Here is a 25,881-nt window from a genome sequence, read left to right as displayed (position 1 = left end):
AGAAGAAGTACCTGCAGGTTTGAGCAAGGAGACATGGAAGGCGTTCGGAATCCGCATTTCCGGGGGGAGTTGTAAACGGACCGCCACCGGATTGATGATCTCAGAGATGGAGAAGGGACCAATAAACTTGGGACCAAGTTTAGGAGAGGGGACTTTGAGACGAATGTTCCGTGTAGACAGCCAAACCTTGTCACCGGGTGCATACGGAGGGGAAGGAATTCTTCTCTGATCGGCGAATTTCTTCTGGACCAAGGAACTTTTCTCCAGATTGACGACAGTGGCGTGCCAGATGGCCGACATGTGGGCAGCTTGGTCATTGGCGGCAGGGACATTGGTGAGTAATAAGTCCTGAGGAAAAGCCAAAGGATTAAGACCATACATACAGAAAAACGGAGATTTTCCAGAAGAAACATGTAAGGCATTTTTATGTGCGAATTCAGCCCACGGAAGCAGATCAGCCCAATCGTCCTGGCACAAAGATACATGGCATCGGAGGAATTGTTCAAGGGCCTGATTAACCCTCTCTGCCGCTCCATTAGACTGTGGGTGGTAAGAAGAGGAAAACTGAAGGGAAACACCAAGGGCTTTACACAGGGACCTCCAAAACTTGGAAGCGAATTGCGATCCACGGTCAGAGACAATTTCGGCAGGGAAACCGTGGAGGCGAAAAATGTGTTTAATAAACAGTGAGGAAAGTTCAGGAGCAGAGGGGAGTTTCCGAAGAGGAGTAAAATGTGCCACTTTGCTGAATCTATCAATTACCACCCAAATAACTGTGTAACCAGAGGAATTAGGGAGATCCACAATGAAGTCCATAGATAGATGAGTCCATGGGGCGGGAAGGAATAGGTAGTGGTAGGAGTAACCCCTTAGGAGGGGAATGTCCAGACTTGGATACAGCACACACAGAGCAAGAAGAAACAAAGTCTTTGACATCTTTTCTTAGAGAAGGCCACCATACAAGACGAGACAGGAGTTCAGTGGTCTTTCTGATTCCCGGATGACCGGCCTGCTTGGAGCTGTGGGACTGAACCAAAATGGAAGTTCCGGAGGGACAAAGGCAACACCAACAGGAGTTCCAACAGGAGCAGAAGATTGAACAGACAATAATTGAGAGGCCAAAGAGGGAAATAGAGCAGCGATGATCTTTGTAGGAGGCACAACGGATTCCGGTTCTGCAGAATTGAGATCTTCGAGAAGAAAGCTTCTGGAAAGAGCGTCCGCCTTCTTGTTCCTAGCACCAGGCCGAAAGGTTAAAATGAAATTAAAGCGAGAGAAGAATAGTGCCCACCTAGCTTGACGAGGATTGAGGCGTTTGAGTGTCTGAATATACTCTAGATTTTTATGGTCTGTATAGATGGTCACAGGAACAGAAGAACCTTCCAGCAAATGTCTCCATTCTTCTAAAGCAAGCTTGACGGCCAGTAACTCACGATTTCCCACATCATAATTTTGTTCAGAAGAGGTGAATTTTTTCGAAAAGAAGGCACAGGGATGTAGTTTTCCATCAGAAGACGCTCTTTGAGACAAAATTGCTCCAGCACCGACGTCTGAAGCATCCACTTCAATGAAGAATGGTTGGAGAGGTTCTGGGTGTCTGAGAATGGGAGCGGAAGAAAAAGAAGTTTTAAGAGTCTTGAATGCCTCCAAAGCTAAAGGTGGCCAATGCTGAGGCTTACCCCCTTTTCGGATGAGGGAAAGAATGGGCGCAACCTTGGATGAAAACCCCTTAATGAATTGTCTATAATAGTTGGCGAAGCCAATGAATCTTTGGATAGCTTTAACACTGGTGGGGAAAGGCCAGTCCTGGATAGCGGAAATTTTAGCAGGATCCATTCTGAAGCCTTGTTGAGAAATGATGTAACCAAGGAAGGAGATGGACGAAACCTCAAAGGAACACTTCTCCAACTTGGCGAATAAATTATTTCTCCGTAGACGGGAAAGGACTTCTTGGACTTGAAGACGGTGCTCAGCAAGGTTCTTGGAAAAAATAAGAATATCGTCCAAGTACACCACCACGTATTGGCCCAATTATAATGTAAGGCCCAAAGGCCTCAGAGGTAGTGAGGACCAAGGGAGGAGATAACAAATGTCCAAGTTCGCGGTACAGATAAGGATGAGACGAAAGAATGGTCAAACAGGCAACAAGATCAGTCCAGGCAGAAGAGGTTCAAGGTCGAGGAATTCAGGCAAAGGTCGGTACACGGATAACAAAGATTTCACAAGATCACACCCAGGAGTAGCAAGCTAAAACCTATAATTGGGCACAGGTGAATTCCCAGAGCTCCTTAATATAGTCCCAGGTTTGGCCCCAATTTGGACGCATCGGCGTCATAACATGTGCGCGGACGCGCTGGCGTCAGCGACCGACGCGCTGACGTCAGCGACCGACGCGCTGACGTGTGCGACTGACGCCGGCGCCAATTATTGACGCCGAAGTCCATTCCGTCGCAGGCCACCAATCAGAGTGCGCGAAGAGGTCGTCATCATCCGGCTGCGTCCGTGAGGAACCAGGAAGCCGCCATCTTGGACGCCATCTTGGCCACCATTTTGAAAACCGATTTCAGACTCCATTACACCCACCCACTCCACAGCACAGTTAAAAGACCACACAGACATCAGCGCTAAAAAAGGTAACCCCCCCCACACACAAGTTATAAAAAGCTATTGGGGACCAGGGCCCCCTTATAAGTTAAAAAAAAAATTGGCGCCAGGGCCCCCCATACAAGTTTTTTTAAAAAAGCAAAAAACAAGTTAAAAAAAATCGGGGCCCCAAAGAATATTTTTTTAAAAATAGGGATGCACCGAATCCAGGATTCGGTCTTTTTCAGAAGGATTCGGATTTGGCCGAATCCTTCTGCCTGGCTGAACCGAATCCGAATTTGCATATGCAAATTAGGGGTGGGGAGGGAAATCACGTGACTTTTTGTCACAATACAAGGAAGTTTAAAATGTGTTCCCCTTCCCACCCCTAATTTGCATATGCAAATTAGGATTCGGTTTGGTATTCAGCCGAATCCTTCGCGAAGGATTCGGGGGTTCAGCCGAATCCAAAAATAGTGGATTTGGTGCATCCCTGTTAAAAAAAACATTGGTGGCAGGGGCCTATAGAATATTAAAATAATACATTGGTGGCCAGGGGATTAAAAAAAATATTCAATTTCGGTTGTTTTTGGGTCTTTTCGCCGCTTCGGGACTTCGTCTGTTCGACTTTTTAAGCACTTCCGTATTTCGGCTTTTTCGGGACCTCGGAAGGAGGCGGCACAGCTTCGGCGCTGTCAATTTTTCGAAAATTTTAGCACTGACGGGCCCCCCTTCAGGCCCGGGACACTTGTACCCTCCTGACGGCGGCCCTGATTGTAGTCTTACATTAAACGTGGCAGTTGGCAAATTGTTAAACAAAAACTACATTACCCAAAATGCATTGTGAGACGCAGGCTTGGCACATTAGGGCAAGAAAAAACTTTGGCTGGTTAAGTAAAAACCCGCCAAAGGTCCAAAATGTATCCCACATCCGTCCCTTGGCTAGTTTGTAGTTACAAAACCTGGGCTTTAAAATAGTAGCCCAATTCGGCTGGAAAACCAACAACCTGGCAACCCTGCTTTAATACATTTTAGGCCTAACCTGTAATGAATACAGCCAATTTGGGATTGACGCATTGAGCTGAGGTTGGAGCCTCAACCCTTTTAAAACCGTCCACATTCTAAATGACAAGCCGGCAATTGATTTAGCTGCATGTGAAACGGCTGCTCAGAAGTTTGTGCCCTCTGCTAAATAGATCTAAATGAACTGTTCATTAGCCATTCACAATGTGGATTTATTAAGTGTCCGGGTCTAAAGGGGGTGACTATACATCAAGGTGTCAGGCTCTGCTCTAGAAATGGATTATACAGAAAACAGAGTTCTATGGAGTTCTTAAAACCCCCTTGGAGCTTGCAATCTAATTGATATCCACTGATCATTTTCAAGTCTTCTATAATACACATCAGGGATGGGAAATGTAGAATCTCCCAGAGCTGGTTTCAGTTTCGCTAAGGATGCTGGGAGTTGATGCTCACATCATAGGGATCTGACTCCCCGTGAATAAATGACTTTCATACATGATAACTCAATATGCCTCAAACCATATTACTGTGATTTAACAGGTTAATCCCTCCCGAAGCATAAATGATCCTGAGCTGCTATTTATCTCTATTACCAATACTCGGGACTGCGTCTGCTTCTGGGTAGTGTAATTGACCCCTGGGGCATTCTCATATAGATGAGTTTTGGGAATGACTTGTAAAATGTGATTTAAATCACATTATCGTCAATGAGAAACAATGGCACTCGGGATGAATGTCTGGGCTGGGAGAAAAGACTAAAGACTGAGTACAAAGGGGACAGGAATGGGTGGAGAAAAAGGTTTTGCCTAAATCTCCTTTAACCAATTAGAAAGTGGTCCCCGGGGGGGTAGTATTGCCTCATGCTTGTTCTGTTAAAGGGGTTGTTCCCCTTTAAATTAACTCTTAGTATGATGTAGAGAATGATAATCTGAGACAATTTGCAATTGGTTTTCATTTTTTATAGGGATGCACTGAATCCACTATTTGGGATTCGGCCGAATCCTTTGTGAAAGATTTGGCCGAATACCGAACCAAATCCGACTTTGCATATGCAAATGAGGAGCAGGAAAAGGACCAATTGTGAACATTTTTTTCACTTCCTTGTTTTGTGATTAAAAGTCATGTGATTTCCCTCCCCGCCACTAATTTACATATGCAAATTAGGATTCCTGCTGGAAAAAGGGCGAATCCTGGCCGAACCGAATCCTCGATTTGGTGCATCCGTTTTTATTATTTGTGGTTTCTGACTTATTTATGCAGCAGCTCTGCAATTTAGCAATCTTGTTGCTAGGATCAAAATTACCCCAGCAACCATGCCCTCATTAAAATAAGAGACTGAAATATAAATAAGAGAGGCCTGAACAGAAAGATGAATAATACAAAGTAGTAATAACAATAAATGTGTAGTCTTACAGAGCATTTGTTTTTTAGATGGGGTCAGTGACCCCCGTTGGAAAGCTGGAACAAATAATGAAGACCAACGGAAAAGCTGCTTAGGATTGGGCATTCTATAACATACTCAAAGTTAACTTAAAGGTGAACCACCCCTTTAACTTATTTTGTTTAGCAGCTCTCCAGTTTGGGATTTCAGCAATTTGGTTGCTAGGGTGCAATTTAGCATAGCAACCAGCAAACAGCTTGTATTTCTTTTAAAAGTACATTGTGATAGAAAATAACAATACACAATAAAACTGTAGGCTCACAGGACAATACTTTTTTGGTCGATGATAAAGTGGCGGCAGAACTGGGAGACATAAAATTGTGGGTTTTTTTTTGCTGTAACAAACACAATTTTCCTTTAAAATAGTGATGAATTTGTCAGATGATTTTCTGGTGTAATTAAACAGTAACATTCTACACCAATTTAAGGAGGACCCACTTTTGTGACTCTCTCTCTCCCTTTCTATCCCACTGTCAAGTAAAGCTGGCCATACACCTTAAAGTGATACTGACACTTAAAAAACTACTCTTCAAACTACTAAAGAGCATTAAAAGTTACTTATAGATAGGGATGCACCGAATCCAGTTTTTGGTTTGGGATTCGGCTTTTTTCAGCAGGATTCGGCCGAATCCTTCTGCCTGGCCGAATCCTAATTTGCATATGTAAATTAGGAGTGGCGAGAGAACTCACGTGACTTTTTGTCTCAAAACAAGGAAGTAAAAAAGGTTTTCCCCGTCCCACCCATAACTTGCATATGCAAATTAGGGTTTGGATTCGGTTCGGTATTCGGCTGAATCTTTCGCAAAGGGTTTCGGGGGTTTGGCCAAATCCAAAAAAGTGGATTTGGTGCATCCCTACTTATAGGTCATGTTGATTGCTTTTCACAGAGAGGGCTGGTTTGTAAGTAATTCTTTTTGGAATTCCATTTGAAGGAACAGAAACAGCAAAAATAAAAAGTATCAGACCTTATACATCATTTCTATCTTATAGACAGGGTCGGACTGGCCTGCAGGGCACTGGAAAAAAACCCAGTGGGCCCCGGTCTAGTTGGGCCCCAGCACAGTTCAGTGGAGCACAGTAATACAGTGATAATTGTTAGTGGCAGTAATCAGAGGTGCTAGTGGCAGAGGGAATCATGGGGGCGGCAGAGTTCTGGGCTCTTATCTGCGAGTACGAGGTGGTGAGCCTTTATTTGGGGCCATGGGGTGGTGGACCCTTAACTGAGGGGACAGTGTGGTGGACCCTTAGTTGGAGGGATGGGGTGGTGGGCCCTTAGTGGGGGGGGGCAGTATGCCCTTAGCTGGGTGAATGGGGAAGTGGGCCCTTAGCTGGGTGGGGAGGTGGGCCCTTAGTGGGAGGGCAGTGGGCCCTTAGCTGGGTGGGGAGGTGGGCCCTTAGTGGGAGGGCAGTGGGCCCTTAGCTGGGTGGATGGGGTGGTGGCCCTTAGCTGGGTGAATGGGGAAGTGGGCCCTTAGTTGGAGGGCAGTGGGTCCTTAGCTGGATGGATGGGGAGGTGGGCCCTTAGCTGGGTGGATAAGGAAGTGGGCCATTAGCTGGGTGGGGAAGTGGGCCCTTACTTGGAGGGCAGTGGGCCCTTAGCTGGATGGGTGGGCCCTTAGCTGGGTGGATAAGGAAGTGGGCCATTAGCTGGGTGGGTGGGGAAGTGGACCCTTAGTTGGATGGATGGGGAGGTGGGCCCTTAGCTGGGTGGATAAGGAAGTGGGCCCTTAGCTGGATGGCTGGGGTGGTGGGCCCTTAGCTGGATGGCTGGGGTGGTGGGCCCTTAGCTGGGTGGGTGGGGTGGTGGGCCCTTAGCTGGGGGCATATGGTGGTGGCATTTAGCTGAGGGGACGGGCAGTTGGCCTTTAGCTCAGGTTTTCCAGTGGGCCCAGTCTCTCCCAGTCACACACACTGACCAGGCCTGGACTGACAATCTGTGGGTTGTGGCAAATGCCATTGGGGCTACTGTAAAATGCCATAGACTGTCAGTATTTAATGGGCTGGTGGGGCCAGTTCAGGCCTATTTTAATTCTCAGTCCAGGCCTGACACACACACTGGTGACAGAACTTACATACCAATATTTTTAACATAAACTAAAGGCAACAGATGAGAATCACCAGCAACTGTGTCAGACGTTTCTCTGTTTTCATTCTTATTAGTCACAAGTGACCGGTTCCCCGCTCATATTGTTAGGTGAGAAGTCACATGACCGCCGCGAGCATGCGCACACCGCCTTCTGGCTTATTGTTTGCGGGCGGTGACGTCACGGAGGGTTCGCGTACTTCCCAGCAGTAGGCAGAGAGTCGGGCCGTATCTGTGAGGTAAGTTCTGGGAAGGCGTCGTTGCGGCTTCTATCTCTCGTCAACCCCAGAGCCAAAACAGCGAGCGAGGCTTTGGCGCAAAGGTCTATAAATGAGAGCCTAGCATTAAAAAAAAACAGAGAAACTAAAGTAATGGGCATGCGCGCGGTTTAAGGCTGCCAGTTCCATACTGCGCATGCGTCGGGCTGAGGCGATTTCCACATGCGCTCGCCTTTCTTTCTGACGCATGCGCCTTAGCGCTCTGCAGGGCTCCTCTTCTGCCAGATAGTGAGCACTCCTTACCCCTCTCATGGTGCCACATAGTGAGCTGCCCTTCCATGGCGGCATCTGAGGGCTATTAGAGGGGACGCACAAAACTCAGGTACCGCGCGTCTGGGGGAGCCAGGGGGTGAGAGGGGCCCTTGGGATCCTGAGGGGGAGGAGTTCTAACCAGGAAACTGACAGCTGGAATGTCTACTTCCTGTTACTGCAGGGGGCGGAGGTGTTTAGAACTGATACATTAGACTCACAATAATAATAATAATAATAATAATAATGTGTATCTGTGACAGGATAATGTGTAATAATGTGTATCTTGTACTCGCTGACAGGAACCATATTTGTCACTTGCCTTTAGCTTCTACATCTCTCTCTCTATATATATATTTATATCTGACTGATCTCACTGACACTGAGACATTATTATTATTATTATTATTATTATTAGTTACTATTGTATCTTCTCCTGCCCATGAGACACAATGTATAACACTGCTAATATGTCACTGTTCTTTAGCTTCTATCTCTCTCTCTCTCTATATAGATCTACCTGATCTCTGACACATCATCATTATTATTATTATTATGAATTCTCAGTTACTATTGTATCTTCTCCTGCCCATGAGATACAATGTATAACACTATTACTATACATATTTCTCTCTCTCTCGCGCTCTCTCTCTCTCTCTCTCTCTCTCTCTCTCTATTCTTGGGACACAGTTCTTTATTATTATTATTATTATTATTATTATTATTGTTATTACGCTTAGTTACTATTGTATCTTCTCCTGATCATGAGATACAATGTATAACACTGCTAATATGTCACTGTTCTTTAGCTTCTTTACATCTCTCTCTCTCTCTCTCTCTCTCTCTCTCTCTCTATATATATATAGATCTACCTGATCTCACTGACACATCATTATGATAATATTATTATTAACTCTCCGTTACTATTGTATCTTCTCCTGCCCATGAGATACATGAGATACAATGTATAACACTATTACTATACATATTTCTCTCTCTCTCTCTCTCTCTCTCTCTCTCTCTCTCTCTCTCTCTCTCTCTCTCTCTCTCTCTCTCTCTCTATTCTTGGGACACAGTTCTTTATTATTATTATTATTATTATTATGCTTAGTTACTATTGTATCTTCTGATCATGAGATACAATGTATAACACTGCTAATATGTCACTGTTCTTTAGCTTCTTTACATCTCTCTCTCTCTCTCTCTCTCTCTCTCTCTCTCTCTCGCTCTCTCTTTCTATATATATATATATATATATATATATATATAGATCTACCTGATCTCTGACACATCATTATTATAATATTATTATTAACTCTCTGTTACTATTGTATCTTCTCCTGCCCATGAGATACAATGTATAACACTGTTTCTATACATATTTCTCTCTCTCTCTCTCTCTCTCTCTCTCTCTCTCTCTCTCTCTCTCTCTCTCTCTCTCTCTCTCTCTCTCTCTCTCTCTCTCTCTCTCTCTCTCTCTCTCTCCCTACCTGATCTCACTGACACATCATCATCATTATTATTATTATGAACTCTCAGTTACTATTGTATCTTCTCCTGCCGATGAGACACAATGTATAATGCTGCTGCTATACATAAATATACATATATATATATATAATTTCACACACACAATCTGTCACTGATATTCCCCATTCTTGGGACACAGTTATTTATTTTTATTATTATCAGGGTTATTTACTCAGAACAGTCTCAGGCTTCAGATAACGTTATGGGTTAGTGCTGGGGGGCTGCCGGGAGGTTTATGCATTTAAACATTATTTTTCTATAGTTGAATAGATGGAGGGAATCGGTGGTGTAACTAGATATTACTGGGCCCCACAGCAAATCATTTTTTCAGGCCCCCAAAATATTTAGTAGTTGACTTATTTTAATTAATATTTATTGAAATGCATTAGGGACATAAACATGGTGTGCTCCTTAAAGGTTACCACCTAAGTTATTAAGTGTACTTTAAACCTATATTTATATTTTCTATGCAGGCACGGATACTACCGGACTTCTGATTGGGGATTGCAGTATGTCTTAACTCATCTCCGTCCTGTGAGGCTGAAGAAAAAAAAAAAAGTTCAGACGCAGGTGTCATTCTCTAACTGCTTCCATCATCGCTGCTCGGATACCCTAGTGACAGGTGAGACAGAAGTGACACAATATGACTTGTGGTTCCGTATTTTTTTGGGCTTTATTTGTAATGAACATAAATGAGCGCGTGATATTCTATCAGGGCTGGAAATAGGGTGGGCAGAAGCAGCAGGTGCATAGTAGTAATGTACGAGTCAGGAAAAACTCAACCCAACTGTAGGACCCACACTTAACTGGTATCTGCATCTTCTCGCTCTGCATGTTACTTCTATGCATGCCTTTGCTTCCATGACAGGGAATCTTCAGATGCAAAGGAGGCGTGTACTTTCCCACTCTGACCCGCTCCCAACCCTAACATGCTATGGACACCCAAATTTCAACCCGCACATCATTAGAGCATAGGGCACAACAGAGGTGAGGTGGGGTGATGCTAACATTTTCTGCCTAAGCCTAGTCTATCTGAGTTGAAGCTGCCTGACTGTTGATGTGCAATAGTAATGAGCATGAAGCACCATTCCACAGTGTAAAACTCCCACCTGCACATCCCTGCACCAGTCCCCGCTCATCAGTTCACTCTTGGGCGCCACTTATAGAAAATCATGATCCCCTGTTGTACTATAGAATAATATTGGATGTCACCAAGGGCATTAGTCAACATATAAAAGCTTGAGGCTGCAGAGTTGGTCATATAAATGACTTCTAATATCTTCGTATATAGTAGGAGGTGCATTATTTGTTATAATATACAAGTTTCCTAGAGTCACATGACACATACACAGCTCTTGTGTATTGCCGATAACTTAGCATAAGGTTTATTTGAGTTGTAATGTGAACGTTGATGACAGTAGTGATTGTAGTCTTCGTAGAACAGCATTACAGTGTTTTTGCACAGATTACACTTATAAACCGAAGGTATATGACAGCAGACCCTGCCGTGTTATAACAGAGAAACTATTGCTATTGCTCATTTTGTTCACAGAGCTTTATTGGTCCTTTAAATGTCAGTTTTTGCTCGGAAATGCTTCCCGGTGATTTGTTTCCATAGCAACAAATCTCCATGTGCGATATGAGCTTTAGTTGCCCTTTAAGATGTGCTGACATATTTATTGGTGACAGTTTTCCCAAGATGCAGACTTGCTTGTTAAAGGAGATTACTCCAATACAATAGGCTTTCTATAAAGTTTAGAAACCTTTTCCAGGCATTTTGTTACTGATCAGTTTCCTACGATAAGAACATGTGACATTCCCACATGTCTCTCTGTTTTTCTGGCTGTCTCTCTGTACCAGACTATTCCATTGGCTCCCTTGGGTGCCATCTATGTTTTGTAGTGTGTATGTGTTGTGTTGCCTCCTGAAGCAAGCACAAGGATTCATTTAATTACCTCTATGTAGAAAAAACACAATGGAAGCAGGATTGGAATAATGACATTTGCCTTATGTATCAAAAGCAAAGGCCCCATACAGTATTTCCTCATGATGAAAATGCACCAATACGTTTGCCCAATTTAATTCATTTAATTTATATTCTGCTCCGTTTGTTTTTGAGCCACCGATTTTAATAATGATTTTTTTTTCCAGGAGAAGGTCCCTTGGGTTCCTTTCTCCATTCCTTAGGAGTTATCAAGCTGGCGATGTCGCGAGTACCCAGTCCCCCTCCCCCGGCTGAGATGTCCAGTGGCCCCGTGGCAGAAAGCTGGTGCTATACTCAGGTGAGTGACTTGATGGCTGGTCTCTTGGGAGACCTAACTACTAATCAGTGTGTTATGTGGAAGCTCAGCCCTTTAAAGAAGGAGGAAAGCTACCAAAGCAGTTATTGCCAATAGATAAGCCACAATAGTGCAAGCTATAAAACTATATTTATTCTGCAGAATGCTTTACCATACCTGAGTAAAAAGCTCTAGAAGCTTTATCTGTTTGTTTAGCATAGCAGCTGCCATATTAGCTTGTTGTGACATCACTTCCTGGCTGAGTCTTTCTGCTCACTCATAGCTCTGGGCTCAGATTACAGCAGGGAGGGGGGGAGCAAACTGAGCATGCTCAAGCCCTAGCCGTGGAGGTTTAAGCTGAAAACAGGAAGTCTGATACAGAAGCCCATGAGTACACAATAGAAGGAAAGAAATGTGCTGTTTCTTTTGACAGAGGACTCAGAGCAGCATTACTTTGAGGGTTTACTGGTGTATTTATATAGACCTTTCTGATAAAGCTTACTTCATTTTAACCTTTCCTTCTCCTTTAAATGTGTTTATCTTCTGACCTCCTCAGATTAAAGTTGTCAAGTTTTCCTACATGTGGACCATCAACAATTTTAGCTTTTGCCGAGAGGAGATGGGGGAGGTGATCAAGAGCTCAACCTTCTCATCAGGCGCCAATGACAAACTTAAATGGTAAGTGGGTGGAGTGAAAATTGCCTTTCCTCTTCATTTGTGTTGTTTGGTTTCTCACATAACAGGATAACAGGAACCCTTGGGTTTTATTCCAGACCTTGACCAGGTTCATTTTTGTCGCTTAGAAGTGCAGGTTGCAAAGCTGTATGTGATAGGAACTCCATGTCTGAAATTCATTGTGACAAGGGGTATATTTAGAAGCAAAAGAAAGTTAAACTGATATTCGCTGCAGAACTGAGCGATTCGTATGTTTCCCCTGTATATGCAGGTGCTTGCGGGTTAATCCCAAGGGACTGGATGAGGAGAGTAAAGACTATCTATCCCTTTACCTATTGTTGGTCAGTTGTCCAAAGAGTGAGGTGCGCGCCAAGTTTAAATTCTCCATTCTGAATGCCAAGGGAGAGGAGACCAAGGCAATGGGTAGGTTTTAGGGCCTTCTGCCCCGTCTCTTTGCTCTGCTTCTGTTTCCTGTTCGGCTTTCACACCTGCTGGTTTCTTCTTCCACAGAGAGTCAGCGGGCCTACCGGTTTGTTCAGGGCAAGGACTGGGGCTTCAAGAAATTTATCCGCAGGGACTTTTTACTCGACGAGGCCAATGGCCTTCTTCCAGATGACAAACTTACACTCTTCTGCGAGGTATATATGTCTGGTAACCTGCTTCTGGAATTTACCACTTAATGCCGAAACTCCCTAGTCGAATTTGACCGTTTTGACCAAAAATTGGAATTTCTAATTTTCAATTTGACCCTTGATAAATCCGTTCCAATGTAATTATTCCACCGCACACCTGTAGTTCACTTAACCTGCAATGGTGGTGCTGGTCCTCTGTAGTAACTGCACACGTTTATAAACAGATCCGCACACACACAATGTCATGCAGTCGGGGGGATTGACCCCTTTTATTTGTGCCACCAGAAAATCAACCCTCCCTTCATCAGGATCCTGATGAAGGGAGGGTCTCAAACCCCCCCCCCCCGAAACGTTGATTTTCTGGTGGCACAATAAAAGGGGTCAATCCACTGACTCCTTGATAAATCTGCCCCATTGCTAAGGGCCAAGCCTAGTTAACCAGCACCTTCAGTGCAGTGTAATTGAAATATAGGTGTGCGGTACATTAAGGAGTGTGTCAGGCACATGATAACACAGTAAAAAAAACACAGTCCACTGCCAACAATATAAAATAAATTAAAAATTTTTTACTAAAAGACAAAAGTAAGAGGTATATATGTTTTTATTGCAGTCTGCAGTACCGTTTCCCCCCAATAGACCTCTCTTCGCTCACTGATATCACTCACCCTGCTGTTCTGTTTTGTACCCTAGGTTAGTGTGGTGCAGGATTCTGTCAACATTTCTGGCCAGAACACAATGAACATGGTCAAAGTCCCAGAATGCCGCCTTGCGGATGAACTCGGAGGACTGTGGGAGAATTCTCGTTTCACGGACTGCTGTCTCTGTGTGGCTGGCCAAGAATTCCAGGCACACAAAGCCATCCTGGCAGGTATGTGGTTTATTTTAAAGGGTTGTTCACCTTTAAATTATCTGTTATTATGATAGAGAGAGAGAGAGAGTGATATTCTGAGACAATTTGCAATCAGTTTTAATTTTTTATTATTTGTGGTTTTTGAGTTATTTAGCTTTTTATTCAGCAGCTCTCCAGTTTGCAGTTGCTAGGATCCAAATTCCCTTAGCAACCATGCATCGATTTGAATAAGAGACTGGACTATGGATAGGAGAGGCTTGAATAGAAATATGAATAATAAAAAGTAGCAATAACAATACGTTTGTAGCCTTACAGAGCATTTGTTTTTAGATGGGGTCAGTGACCCCCCTCCCTTTGACAGCTGGAAAGAAAGGCAAGTAATTAAAAAACTGTAAACATTAAATAAAGAAGACCAATTGAAAAGTTGCTTAGAATTGGCCAGTCTATAAGATAAGTTAAAAGTTAACAGAAATATCAACCACCCCTTTAAATGCAATCCGTGTTGCACATAATCACAAGTTGTGGTTTCATTATCCCGGTTGAAGTACCACTTCTGATTGGTTGATGTGTCTTACACAGCCAGGGCAAATTTTGCTTGTCTTTGGCTATAACTCTTCTTATGGTTATTTTTCTGGTACATTTATTACAAGCAAGTGCACCTCTTTCTGACCCAATTTCTGAGATCAATATCATTTTACACGTCCATTTGAGCGAATTGGTGATTTTTGGTTTTCTGTTTGTTTAGCGCGGTCTCCTGTGTTTAGCGCCATGTTTGAGCATGAAATGGAAGAGAGCAAAAAGGTATGTTTGTTTTGCTTTTTCGTGGGATCCATCAACAAATACAGGTCCAAGATCATAGTCTCGCCTCTAATCCAAGTGTCCAGCTTCAGAGTCCTGCATGGTGGCTGTCACTATAATAGAGGTTGAGGTTTGACTGGGATTTTAATACACTCATTGCACTCTAGGTAATGAATGTAATACAGGTATGGGATCCGTTATCCTGAAACCTATTATCCAGAAAGCTCAGAATTACAGAAAGGCCTTCTCCCATAGACTCCATTATAATCAAATAATCCTACTTTTAAAAAATGATTTCCTTTTTCTGTGTAATAATAAAACAGTCGCTTGTACTTGATCCCAACTAAAATATAATTAATCCTTATTAGGGATGCGCCGAATCCAGGATTTGGTTCGGGATTCAGCCTTTTTCAGCAGTATTCAGATTCAGCCGAATCTTTCTGCCGGGCCGAACTGAATCTGAATCCTAATTTGCATATGCAATTTATGGGCGTGGAGGGAAATCACGTGACTTTTTGTCACAAAACAAGGTAAACAAACAAAGTAAAAAATGTTTTCCCCTTCCCACTCCTAATTTGCATACGCAGATTCAGTACGGTCCGGCTTCGTTCGGATTCGGTTCAGTATTCGTCCGAATCTTTTGCGAAGGATCCGGGGTTCATTCGAATCCAAAATAGTGGATTTGGTGCATCCCTTATTGGAGGCAAAACCAGCCTATTGGTTTATTTCATGTTTATGTGATTTTCTAGTAGACTTAAAGTACGAAGATCCAAATTATGGAAATATAATTTATCTGGAAAACCCCAGGTCCCGAGCATTCTGGATAACAGGTCCATTCTGGATTCATCGTATACCACACCTATCAACCAAAGGAAGGATAGAAGAAAAGCAAAATATATTAGTTTATCCTCCAACAGATTTACTGTGTTCACTTTACTAATATTCCTATATAATTCAGTCTTTGGTTATTTTCCCACCCCTAGAGTATAGTTAACACATTATAAGCATATAATATATAATACAAATAGAACACTTTGTCTGCAAAGTGTATCATCGTCAGAAGAGTAACAGGTTTTATGATTTCAGAACCGCGTGGAGATAAAAGACGTGGAACCGGACGTGTTTAAAGAAATGATGTGTTTCATCTACACGGGGAAAGCCTCCAACCTTGACAAAATGGCCGATGATTTATTGGCTGCAGCAGACAAGGTAAGAGCTTTGCAGACTGGGGATGTGAAGTGAATGTTGACGGGGCATTTTTATGCGAGCTCCTATAAAACCATTAGGTGTGTGTATGTAATGCATTCTCATTTTTTCTTTTTTTTTTTTTTTATCTGACAATTTTTTTTTATAGTTTTCAGCAATACAATCATTATATTGGTATATAATCGTTTCAACTATTGCAGGTATACTCATTAAGTTAACCAAAATAATAGACACCCAATTAAACCAACAAAAAAAAAAACACAAAACAAACAAACGAAAAAAAATGTAATCTAATTTTAAAATGACAGTGATTGGTGGCTTCATCTAGGGATACGCCCAATTGTTATTTGCACAAATTTATATGGGATTTCTGCAAATATTCTTTGTTCAGGGACCTGAGACTGTATAAACACAGTTCAGTTTGCCAGATCTAAAGCTTTAAAAAAAAAAACAATCCGAGGATTTGTCTTACACAGGGGTCCCCAACCTTTTTTGGCCCTGGAGCCAAAGAAGAGGCAATTTTTTTTTTTGTTTAACTGTCCGTAGGCCGGTTCTGGCGGTTAGGGACCCCTGCTTATCTACAAAAACTTCAAAAACTTTCATGAGGAATCCAGTGTAGTAAAAAAAACTGTAGCACATTGGAATTTGTAAGTATAATCTTTAGATATTTGTTGCACCGTTACAAGCATTTGGGTTGATGAACTTTAGAAAGAGGGTCTGGAACAGGCTGTCATGTGACTGTAATCTAATCACGGGGCACGACAGAGCTGAGACTTGGCTCCCTTTCTGCAGAGGGAAGGATAATGGTGAGAGGCCCAAGGAAACACGATATTAAAATATTCCCAGAAGGTGCAAATGAAAAGAAAAACACAGGAAGAGAAAAGAGAGGGAGGAAGGAAACCTTATACTAAACTGGAACTCCCAGGAGCTAAGAATCCCTGGCAGTGGTACTATAGCCAGAAATGATAAATTGGTTGCCCCAGTGTAGAGGAAGACTGGACGGCAAGATAAACGTGCAGCAGAAGGGACAAATTGCCTGAATAAACTGAAATGCCTGGAAATCGAGTGGTATAGAATTTTAGTAACAATGCCATAGTAACAAGTGAAAGGGAAAGGAGAGATGAAACAGATAAATTCAATGGTACAAACACAACTTGGTAATCTTAGAAGAGACCTGTGTCTTACAGTGCTAAATGCATCTTTTATTCCTGCAGTATGCGCTGGAGCGTCTCAAAGTGATGTGCGAGGAAGCGCTGTGCAGTAACCTGTCCGTGGAAAATGCGGCAGAAATTCTCATTTTGGCCGACTTACACAGCGCAGATCAACTGAAAACGCAGGCTGTGGACTTCATCAATTAGTGAGTATGGGACGGGGGGAACAATGTGATGCTTAAGGGAACGAAAATAGAAATGAGGGGTGAATAACCACTACCATTAAACCCTAAAAATGAATAGGACTAAAAACTGCATATTTTATATAGTGAACTTATTGCACGAGGCTAAAGTTTGAGCTTGTCAATAGCAGCAATGATCCAGGACTTCAAACTTGTCACAGGGGGTCACCATCTTGGAAAGTGTCTGTGACCCTCACATGCTCAGTGGGCTCTGATTGGCTGTTGAGAAGCTAAGCTTAGGGCTCGTCACTAATTATCCAGCAGAAAATGACCTTCCCTGGCTGTAATATAAGCTGATGCTACAGGTTTGCTGATTATTCAATTCTGATGCTAATTGCACTGGTTTCTGTGCTGCCATGTAGTAATAATGTGTATTAATTACTAATCAGCCTTATATTGTGACATTTCTATTCTATGTGTACTGTATATTGTGAGTGGCTCCCTAAGCTCAGTAAGTGACAGCAGCACAGAGCATGTGCAGTGAATCAGCAGAAAAGAAGATGGGGAGCTACTGGGGCATCTTTGGAGACACAGATCTTTACTGCTAAAGGGCTGTGATTGCCTTGGGCTGGTACATAGGCACAAAACATCATGTACAACATTTCTACCTACTTCTTTTGTTCGGCTTTAGTTGTCCTTTAAGAAGGGGTTGGATGGTGTTTAGCAAGTGAAGGAATACAGGGTTATGGGAGATAGCTCATAGTACAAGTTGATCCAAGGACTGGTCCCAAATGGGGCAAATTGGAGAGGCTTCAATCAAAAGGGTTTTTCGCCTTCCTCTGAATGAGCTAGCAGTTAGGCAGGATATATATAAACCTAAAAGGTTGAACTTGATGGATTTGTGTCTTTTTTTTCAACCTAACTTACGACGTGACTATTACTTTCTCACAGACACCTCAATGTGTTGTTTATTGTCTCCTTTTCAATCTCTTTCCTCAGCCACGCCTCTGATGTGATGGAAACGTCTGGATGGAAGTCTATGGTGGTGTCTCACCCACACCTGGTCGCAGAAGCATATCGCTCTCTAGCATCCGCCCAGTGCCCCTTCCTGGGCCCCCCACGCAAACGCCTGAAGCAATCATAAAGCTCTTCATCAGACATCCCAACGTTTCTCCTGGAGACACTCGACTTTCCCTCAAAGCATGAGAGACATTGGTGGGGCAGTCTGATTGGAGGTTCCCCCACGTTGTGTGATTGGCCTCCCCACTCCCCGTGCCTCGTTGGCTGGACTGAGCCTCCTCTCTCCCTTATTTCCGAGTGAGGAGCAGGGGCCATGGTGGAATAAAATGCTCTATTTTATGGATGGCCGTTTAAGACTGGGACTTTCCTGTTATTTATAGGGACAGAGAGCAGCTTTAAGTAGCCGCTTGCTTTTTTTCCTGTCTCGTAGGACATTGGAGCAGAGAAATTTAAGGGCTGAGCATTTTCCGCAGCTCTCCTTCTTGCACCCAGAGTTGGAGGCGGGCTAAACATATGCCATTTACTCTGGGATGTTTTACTTTCTTTGCTATGCTTTCCTCATTCCTTTCCTCTCCCATAGCTTTTATTTTACATTTTTTAAATGCCTCCTTCAAAGTTTGGTTTTTAATCCTTCCACATTCTTTTTCTTCCATCTCGCCTTTTAGTTCTTACAGAAATCCCTCTCCAGCTTCCAGGTCCTTCATCGATGCTTCAGAGCCGTTTCAATTTATTTTGATTTTTCCAGAATATAATAATTCCTATTTTGTATTGTGCGGTACAATCCTTTAAGCGTCTTTAACGATTCCCACCGAGAGATGTCAAAGCTTGTTCTTCTGGGTCAGAAACATTCCTGGCCTGACCACGTCAGCTCTAATACCCACCATGCATTCTGGCAAGACCCCGTCCAATGATTACGGTTGCAAGATAACTGAATTCTCTGTTTTATAACTGCACTTTGAGATATCAATCAAAAAAAACAGGAGCCTGCAGAGTTTACAAGTCAAGGAGGAGGAAAGCCAATAGATTAGTCACAATAGTGCAAGCTATAATACTATATTTATATTTTACCATACCTGAGTAAACAGCTCTAGAAACTGTCTCTGTTTGTTCAGGATAGAAGCTGCCATATTAGCTTAGTGTGACATCACTTCCTGCCTGAGTCTCTCCCTGCTCACTCATAGCTCTGGGCTCAGATTACAGCAGCGAGGGGAGGAGGTGAATAGGAGCAAACTGAGCATGCTCAAGCCCTAGCCCTGGAGGTTTAAGCTGAGGACTCAGAGCAGCATTACTTTGAGGGTTAACTGGTGTGTGTGTGTGTTACCTGCGCAAACATAGGACTGTGTCCCCCTCATTAAAACAGATCACTGATTAAAAAAAATCTCATCTCTGCAGCATTCTGGGAAGCTTAAATATTAGGGATGCACCGAATCCACTATTTTGGATTCGGCTGAACCCCCGAATCCTTTGTGAAAGATTCGTCCGAATTATGTATCCTAATTTACATATGCAAATTAGGGGTGGGTAAGGGGAAAACATTTTTTACTTCCTTGTTTTGTGACAAAAAGTCACGCAATTTCCCTCCCGCCCCTAATTTGCATATGCAGATTTGGATTTGGTATGGCCGGGCAGAAGAATTCGGCCGAATCCTGCTGAAAAAGGCCGAATCCCGAACTGAATCCTGGATTCGGTGCATCTCTACTAAATATTGCAAATATTACTTAAATGTGGCAAGCTCACCTATAGTTTTCCTTTGTACAGGTATGGGATCCGTTATCCAGAAAGCTCCGAATTACAGAATGGCCGTCTCCCATGGACATTTTTTTAAAAACAATGTCCTTTTTCAGGGTAATAATAAAACAGTCGCTTGTACTTGATCCCAACTAAGATATAATTAATCCTTATTGGAAGCAAAACCAGCCTATTGAGTTTACTTAATGTTTATATGATTTTCTAGTAGTCTTAAGGTTTGAAGAGCCAAGTTACAAAAAGATCCATTATCCGATAAACCCCAGGTCCTGAGCATTCTGGATAACAGGTCCCTTACCTGTACTATTTAAAAGCGTAGTTCACCTTTAAATTCACTTTCGAATATGATCCAGACTGTGATATAGTGAAATGATTTAGCGTTTTGTCCAGCAGCTCAATAGAGTAGAATGTCAGCCTTGATCTTGTTGCCAGGGTCCAATTTACCCTAGCAACCAGGCAGCTTGAATGTGTGGTCAACTCAAAAGCTCTTTCCGGTGGGAGGTTGTTTACTGTATTTAGTGAGACGGGCATTGAGCAAATGCATTTTGGGGTTTGGCAGATATGGAGCTGCTGTTGTCAGCAAAATAAGGGGCGGGCAGATGGCCGACCTCCAATGAGAAGTCTTGGTTATTGATCCTCTGGCTTATATTGTTTCGATTGGTTAAATCATGCCCCGCCCCCTCCTATAATAAGAGAAACGTTCCACCTACTCACAACGAGTAATTAACTCTAGTTTTGTTTTACTGAATCCCTTTCCTGAAGTATGAGTGCATGCTGTGCGGTTCATCTTCACTATTCATAGGGACCCCATTATGACAAGTCTCTCTTACGTTATATATGAAATGGCGTTGATAATTGGAGCCCATAATTAGAGATCTGTAACCATAAAGCAAAGTGGCAGCCACCCCGTTTCCTGCTGTAAATAAGGATGTGACGGGAATGCAGCGCTGCACTGCTGCAAATTCATGACATCATTTTTTTTTATGTTTTTCCCTGCAGCAGCAGCTTTATCCATGAAAGGCATATTGTTCACTTTATAATCAACTGTCAATATTAATGCCGATAATGGTATCCAACGCCGATTACACCTTTGTTTATTATTTTTTTTCCAGTTATTTAAAAGGTCAGTGACTTTAAAAGTGACAATTAATTTCGGCTGACGATATTTATTTTTATCCTGTTCATGTAAAAAAAAAAAAATCTATTTCTTTTGAAACAAAAGTCCTGTTTATTTGTATTGCAGCTGCTGAATGAAGGGGTGATCCCCTAATTACTAGCAAATAAGCCCCACCCAGTGTTGTTGCCTTAGATTATACATATTCACAATGGGTCCCCAAAAAATACAATAATTAAACTTTCTAGAAATGTTCAGAATTCTATGTAAATACTTTAAAGGCATTTTCATGTCCTGGTAGTACAGTTCCTTTAAGGGCAGTTCACCTTTAAATTATTTTTTTTAGTATGATGAATGTTTGAGACAATTTTCAGTTTTATTGTTTTACATGTTTTTTGCAGTGTTTTGTTCAACAGCTATCCAGTTGCTATGGTCTGATTTACCCTAGCAACCTGAATAGGAGAGGGCCTGAACAGAAAGAGAAGTAGAAGAAAGCGCCAATAACAACTGTAGACTCTCAGAGCAATAGTGTTTTTTAGTTGCCGGGTCGGTGACCCCCCCCCCCATTTGAAAGCTGGAAAGGGGAAATAATATGTTTCTATTAAAAGAGAGCGTGAAGAAAGTCAGATGCTGATGAGGATAATGAAGAGTAACTTGATTATTTCAGTCCTATGAAGCTTCTATTGAATTTTCATTTTTAGGATCGTTCCTCCTTCAACAAATGCTCAAAGTGAGCAAGGGTGTTTTAGCTTCGGCAGTGTCACTTTAATTATCTGGAGACTGTACCAACTGCTCGGCAGGCAGGGGTGGATAGACAGCGTCTGATCATTCGGCGCTTTATTACTCGTCTACAGATTTCCCGCTCCTTGTATTTGATATGCCTTGCCTTTAGGGTTGCCACCTTTTCTGGAAAAAACTACCGGCCTTCCTATATATTTATCTTTTTTCCCTACTAATAACATTGGAATAAACCATAATTTTTACCTGCCAGGCCAGTAAAATGGGCAACCCTACTTGCCTTAAAGGGGAACTATCCTGTTTGCTTTTTATGAGCAGTGGTAAGAAGACACCAGTCAACCTACGTGGTTGTCGGACAAGCACCATGCCAAGACTGCCGTTAAAGGGGAGATCTGGTCCCCAATTTTTGTTTTGACCCCCCGCCGCAACCCGGACTCCCCCGATCATGTGTGAATTAAACCTACCTTCAGCACATTGAGGGAGGGAGATCAGCGGGGTTCAGGACTGGGCCCACTGGGTTTTTTCCCGGTGTCCCGCCGGCCCAGTCGGACCCTGTGTTTAGGAGAAGTCTTAGCTGAATAATGCGCGGCAGGGCAAGGAATTCTGGGAGGTGCTGAGGAGTCGGGACTGGAAATGATTCTTATTGGCTGTGTTGCTGGGAGTTCTGATGCACAGTAAATAGTGAGGAATTCGAGACCCGCACTTTGTCATAACAATGTCCCCACATCTCACACATTGATGCTGTTGGAGTGTGAGCTCCATCTGTTCTGCACGAGAGCCGACTTGGAGCTGTCTGTGCTTCTCTTCTCATTGGCTGCCACTTCAGATACTCGTCTGCTCCAGTCGGGAGAGAGCCATAGCCATGGACTATAAGAAATACAGGGAATGTTATCTGTGATCCGTACATCCAACACATTATGTTTTGAACTATCCATCCAGGTAGAACTGGGCCTCTGACATGCTCTTCTCAGAGAAGGGGCCTGACTTATGAACCTTCTGCTTCTTATAAAACAATTCCCCAGATCCGTGATACCTAAAGTGAAGTTGGATCAGGAACCGGAGGGACCTACAGTGCAAGTAAATTCTTCCCTGTCATCGGCAGACTGGAGGTGACCTTTAAGTTGGCCATACATAGGGAGATCCTCACAACAAATGGGTAGATCTCTCCTCCGATATGCCCATTATTGGGATGATCCGATCATGTGCCCTAGGGCCCAATGATCGGATCACAACAAGAAGAATACAGGTGGTCAGATTAAAGAACCGATGCTGTTCTTGATCAGACGGGATTTTAAAACCCACCCAATCAACATCTTGCCGACTTTAGGAGGGCCCCATACACTGCCCAATAGACTGTTGTCAGCTTATAGCTTTACCTTATGGTTGCTATGGGTTACTAGAACATACTTTGACCTATTATTGCATTAACCCCAGTGCCACCCACTTCTGGAGGGAGCATTTCCGTTGCTATGGAGAAACAATGTGGCCTAGGTGTCTTTCTTGGCTATGACCAGTGCACAAGATGACATAAAGGCAGTGGCCAAAAAAAGGCTAAACATTAGTGATGTGTGGGCCGGCCCGATACCTGCTGGACCTGCAGCTAAAGTTTGGGCCGACCTTGCACTCCTCTTCGCGCGTGGTTGGCGGGTGCTGGTTGAGCTCTTCTCCTGCTCCCTACCACCTTCAAATGCTGGCTTCCATTTTCCGGGTTTTTTAGCTGTACGACTGCTCGCCCCGCCCCCTTTGTGACTTCATCGTTCCAGAAAAGGAACCTGGAATTCAGATGCGGTAGTGGGCTGAGGGAGGGTGGGTTAGGGTAGGGTGCTGCCCGTAAATCACTGCTAAAAGTGTAGCGTGCAGAACATTCCTTTGTTCCACTAGTTGGGTCAACAGCCCGAATTATCAGAACTTCAGGTGAAGAGGAGCTGCACCCACCCACCTTGGACCCATTGGCATCCCAAGTAAATCTGAGGGTTCCAGCACCTTCAGCCCCCCAACCCCAGCAGTTGAGAACCCAATAAGCATTTATAACTGCACATGCCTGGGAGCTGCCATATTACCTTTATCACTCGATGGTGGTCAAATTGTCAGGAGAGAATGGAAGAATGCTTGCAAGGCTTTCCCACGTGTAGCTTTTCATTTTAGCGACTGTTTTACTCTTATAACACAACAGGAGGGCTATGGGAAGTGATAATGAAACGACCTTTGAAGCTACTTCTGTCTTTACTGGTATGAAATAAAGCTAAATCATTGGCAAACTGCTGAGTGAGAGATTTTTATATAGTCCCCACCATGGTGCTGACATATCACCGCCCTACCTCAGTTGTGTGAGTTGAACAGTGCAGACACTTTCGGAATATACAGATTCGGAGCCGGCTTTTAAGTATTCAGAGTGGTGGCGGCTGTGCTTGAGCCGGGCATAAATTGTGTCGCTCGCTACATTGCCGGAGGGTTTTAACTTCCCGTCTCAGAATCAAGGTAAGGCTATAATTCTCTAGTAATAAAAATCTGATTAGGGGGAACAGATTGCGGCTTCCTATCCCAGAATTAGAATTTAAAGGGATATGAGATGTATATTTGCACCTTTTTTAAAGCAGGTACTTTGTTTCTGTTTCCCAGGTTAATGGTCGCAAAGAGCAGCCTTCCTGTTGTTCCCTAGATCCTTGGGCCTTGATTGGACCGGCCATTGGGTTCCTGTAGGGCAGTGATCCCCAACTTGTGACTCGCCAGTACCACGCTGCTCACCTTTGATGAGGTTCGATGTTGCTCCTAGTGGCCTCAAAGCAGGTCCTCATTTTTGTTTTTTTGACCTGGAGGCAAGTTATGGAGGCACATGGACCAGGTGTACTGCCAAAAAGACCCACCAGGGCTACAAATGGCTATTATGTTGCTCACCAAAACCATTCAACCCAACGGGCAGATGTATAAAAGAGATAGGAACTGGATGTGGTTAGGGTAAGGCCGGGACATAGAATCAATGCATTTAGCTCATTTATATATATATATATATATATATATATATATATATATATATATATATATATATATATATATATATATATATATACACACACAAATGGGCCATTAAATAGAATCCATAGTCTGTTTATAAGAACAAATGATTCCATTCATATTCCATTAAACAGACAGTAACATATGAAGGCAAAGCCGACTGCTCACACAGCATTCTTCTCTCTTCCAGATAGGAACTGCTATATTGCTTTCCTCTCAATGCTTCCCTAGGGGGTTCCTTTCCAATATGCCCCATATTCTCCCCAGACCGGCAACCCATACCAACCAATTAGACGTTTGCTTACACTAGACTTTCAGCAAGGCCGGTGCTCCTACTCCTATTATCTGTAATTTATATAACGCTGACGTATTCCACGGTGCTCCACATCAGAAACCGCTGACTGGTTGCTATTCCTTCCAAAGGTCCCTATGTTCATAGTCAAAAAGGTGGGGCCAGGTTTGGAGATGTGACCCATTTGTATAGATGTGGTCTGAATAGATTCAAGGACGTGGTTTGAGGAAACTTGATAGAACTCATTCAATGGCCATGATTAGAGGACACTGCCTCAATAGTAATTTAGCAGAGCCAATACATTGGGCAGCTCCCTCTTTTATAAAAGGAATGATCCAAAAGGGAATGCTTTGTGCTTTTCCCTTAGACTTTTATTGCAAAAGGAAGGGGATGTTATACTAAATATCCTTGCTTAGTAAAACTAGGATACTTACATAAAGTTTTATATTTCTAGACGTTCTAAAGTGAGGGTCCCCAACCACCAGTGTCGGACTGGCCCACCGGGATACCAGGAAAACTCCCGGTGGGCCAAGGTGTCAGTGGACCCTCCTAATTTTAAACATGTGGCTTATTTCATGGCCATCCTCCACCAGGGCCCTGGTCTAAAGGTGTTTGGGTGGGCCACTGGTCTAAGGGTTTTTGGAGGGCCCCTGGTGTCCCAGTCTGACACTGCCAACCACATTCAGATGCTAAAAGAGTTGAGGAGCAACACAAGCATGAAAAATGCTCCTGGGTGGTGCAAAATAAGGCTGTGAGTTGCTATTTTGTAGCAAACAGAACCTACAAGAGGTTCTGTTGGGCAGTGCACTTGTTTTCAATGCCACCAAAACGTGCCTTCACAGCAGAAATTCAAAAATAATAACCTGCTTTGAGGCCACTGGGAGCGACAACCAAGGGGTTAATGAGAAATATGTTGCCCGTAAGTCACTGGTTGGGGATCACTGTTCTAAAGCAAAGCTGGTCATACACCCCCCTCAGTATTATCTGCTGACTGCTCTC

At 43.2% G+C, this 25,881-nt stretch overlaps 1 protein-coding gene across 3 annotated transcripts; it reads left to right on the top strand.

The window, feature by feature from the left end:
* Positions 1 to 7,248: 7,248 nt before the first annotated feature.
* On the top strand, positions 7,249 to 18,748 carry spop.L (speckle type POZ protein L homeolog). Of its 3 annotated transcripts, XM_018234062.2 has the most exons (12): positions 7,249 to 7,369; positions 9,661 to 9,809; positions 10,056 to 10,174; positions 11,339 to 11,469; positions 12,023 to 12,144; positions 12,413 to 12,564; positions 12,652 to 12,779; positions 13,464 to 13,641; positions 14,369 to 14,424; positions 15,508 to 15,630; positions 16,842 to 16,984; positions 17,960 to 18,748. In XM_018234062.2, exons 4-12 carry the CDS (start codon positions 11,392 to 11,394, stop codon positions 18,102 to 18,104), a joined length of 1,125 nt encoding a protein of 374 aa, XP_018089551.1. In that variant the 5' UTR covers positions 7,249 to 7,369; positions 9,661 to 9,809; positions 10,056 to 10,174; positions 11,339 to 11,391; the 3' UTR covers positions 18,105 to 18,748. The 3 variants fall into 3 exon arrangements, with proteins under 3 accessions (XP_018089551.1, XP_041431990.1, XP_018089550.1); XM_041576056.1 differs by lacking the exon at positions 10,056 to 10,174; XM_018234061.2 differs by lacking the exons at positions 7,249 to 7,369; positions 10,056 to 10,174 and adding an exon at positions 7,598 to 7,730.
* The last annotated feature ends 7,133 nt before the right edge of the window (positions 18,749 to 25,881 follow it).

Source organism: Xenopus laevis, chromosome 9_10L, assembly GCF_017654675.1.
Source record: "Xenopus laevis strain J_2021 chromosome 9_10L, Xenopus_laevis_v10.1, whole genome shotgun sequence".
NCBI classification, from domain to species: Eukaryota; Metazoa; Chordata; class Amphibia; order Anura; family Pipidae; genus Xenopus; species Xenopus laevis.
This window is presented reverse-complemented; position numbering and strand designations above follow the sequence as displayed.

What these genes read in the sequence shown, in the direction of transcription:
- spop.L (XM_041576056.1), top strand. Translation starts at nt 11,392, where the DNA reads ATGTCGCGAGTACCCAGTCCCCCTCCCCCGGCTGAGATGTCCAGTGGC. An exon ending in AACTTACACTCTTCTGCGAG is followed by an intron (nt 12,780 to 13,463) that starts GTATATATGTCT and finishes TTTGTACCCTAG; the next exon opens with GTTAGTGTGGTGCAGGATTC. An exon ending in AAATGGAAGAGAGCAAAAAG is followed by an intron (nt 14,425 to 15,507) that starts GTATGTTTGTTT and finishes TTATGATTTCAG; the next exon opens with AACCGCGTGGAGATAAAAGA.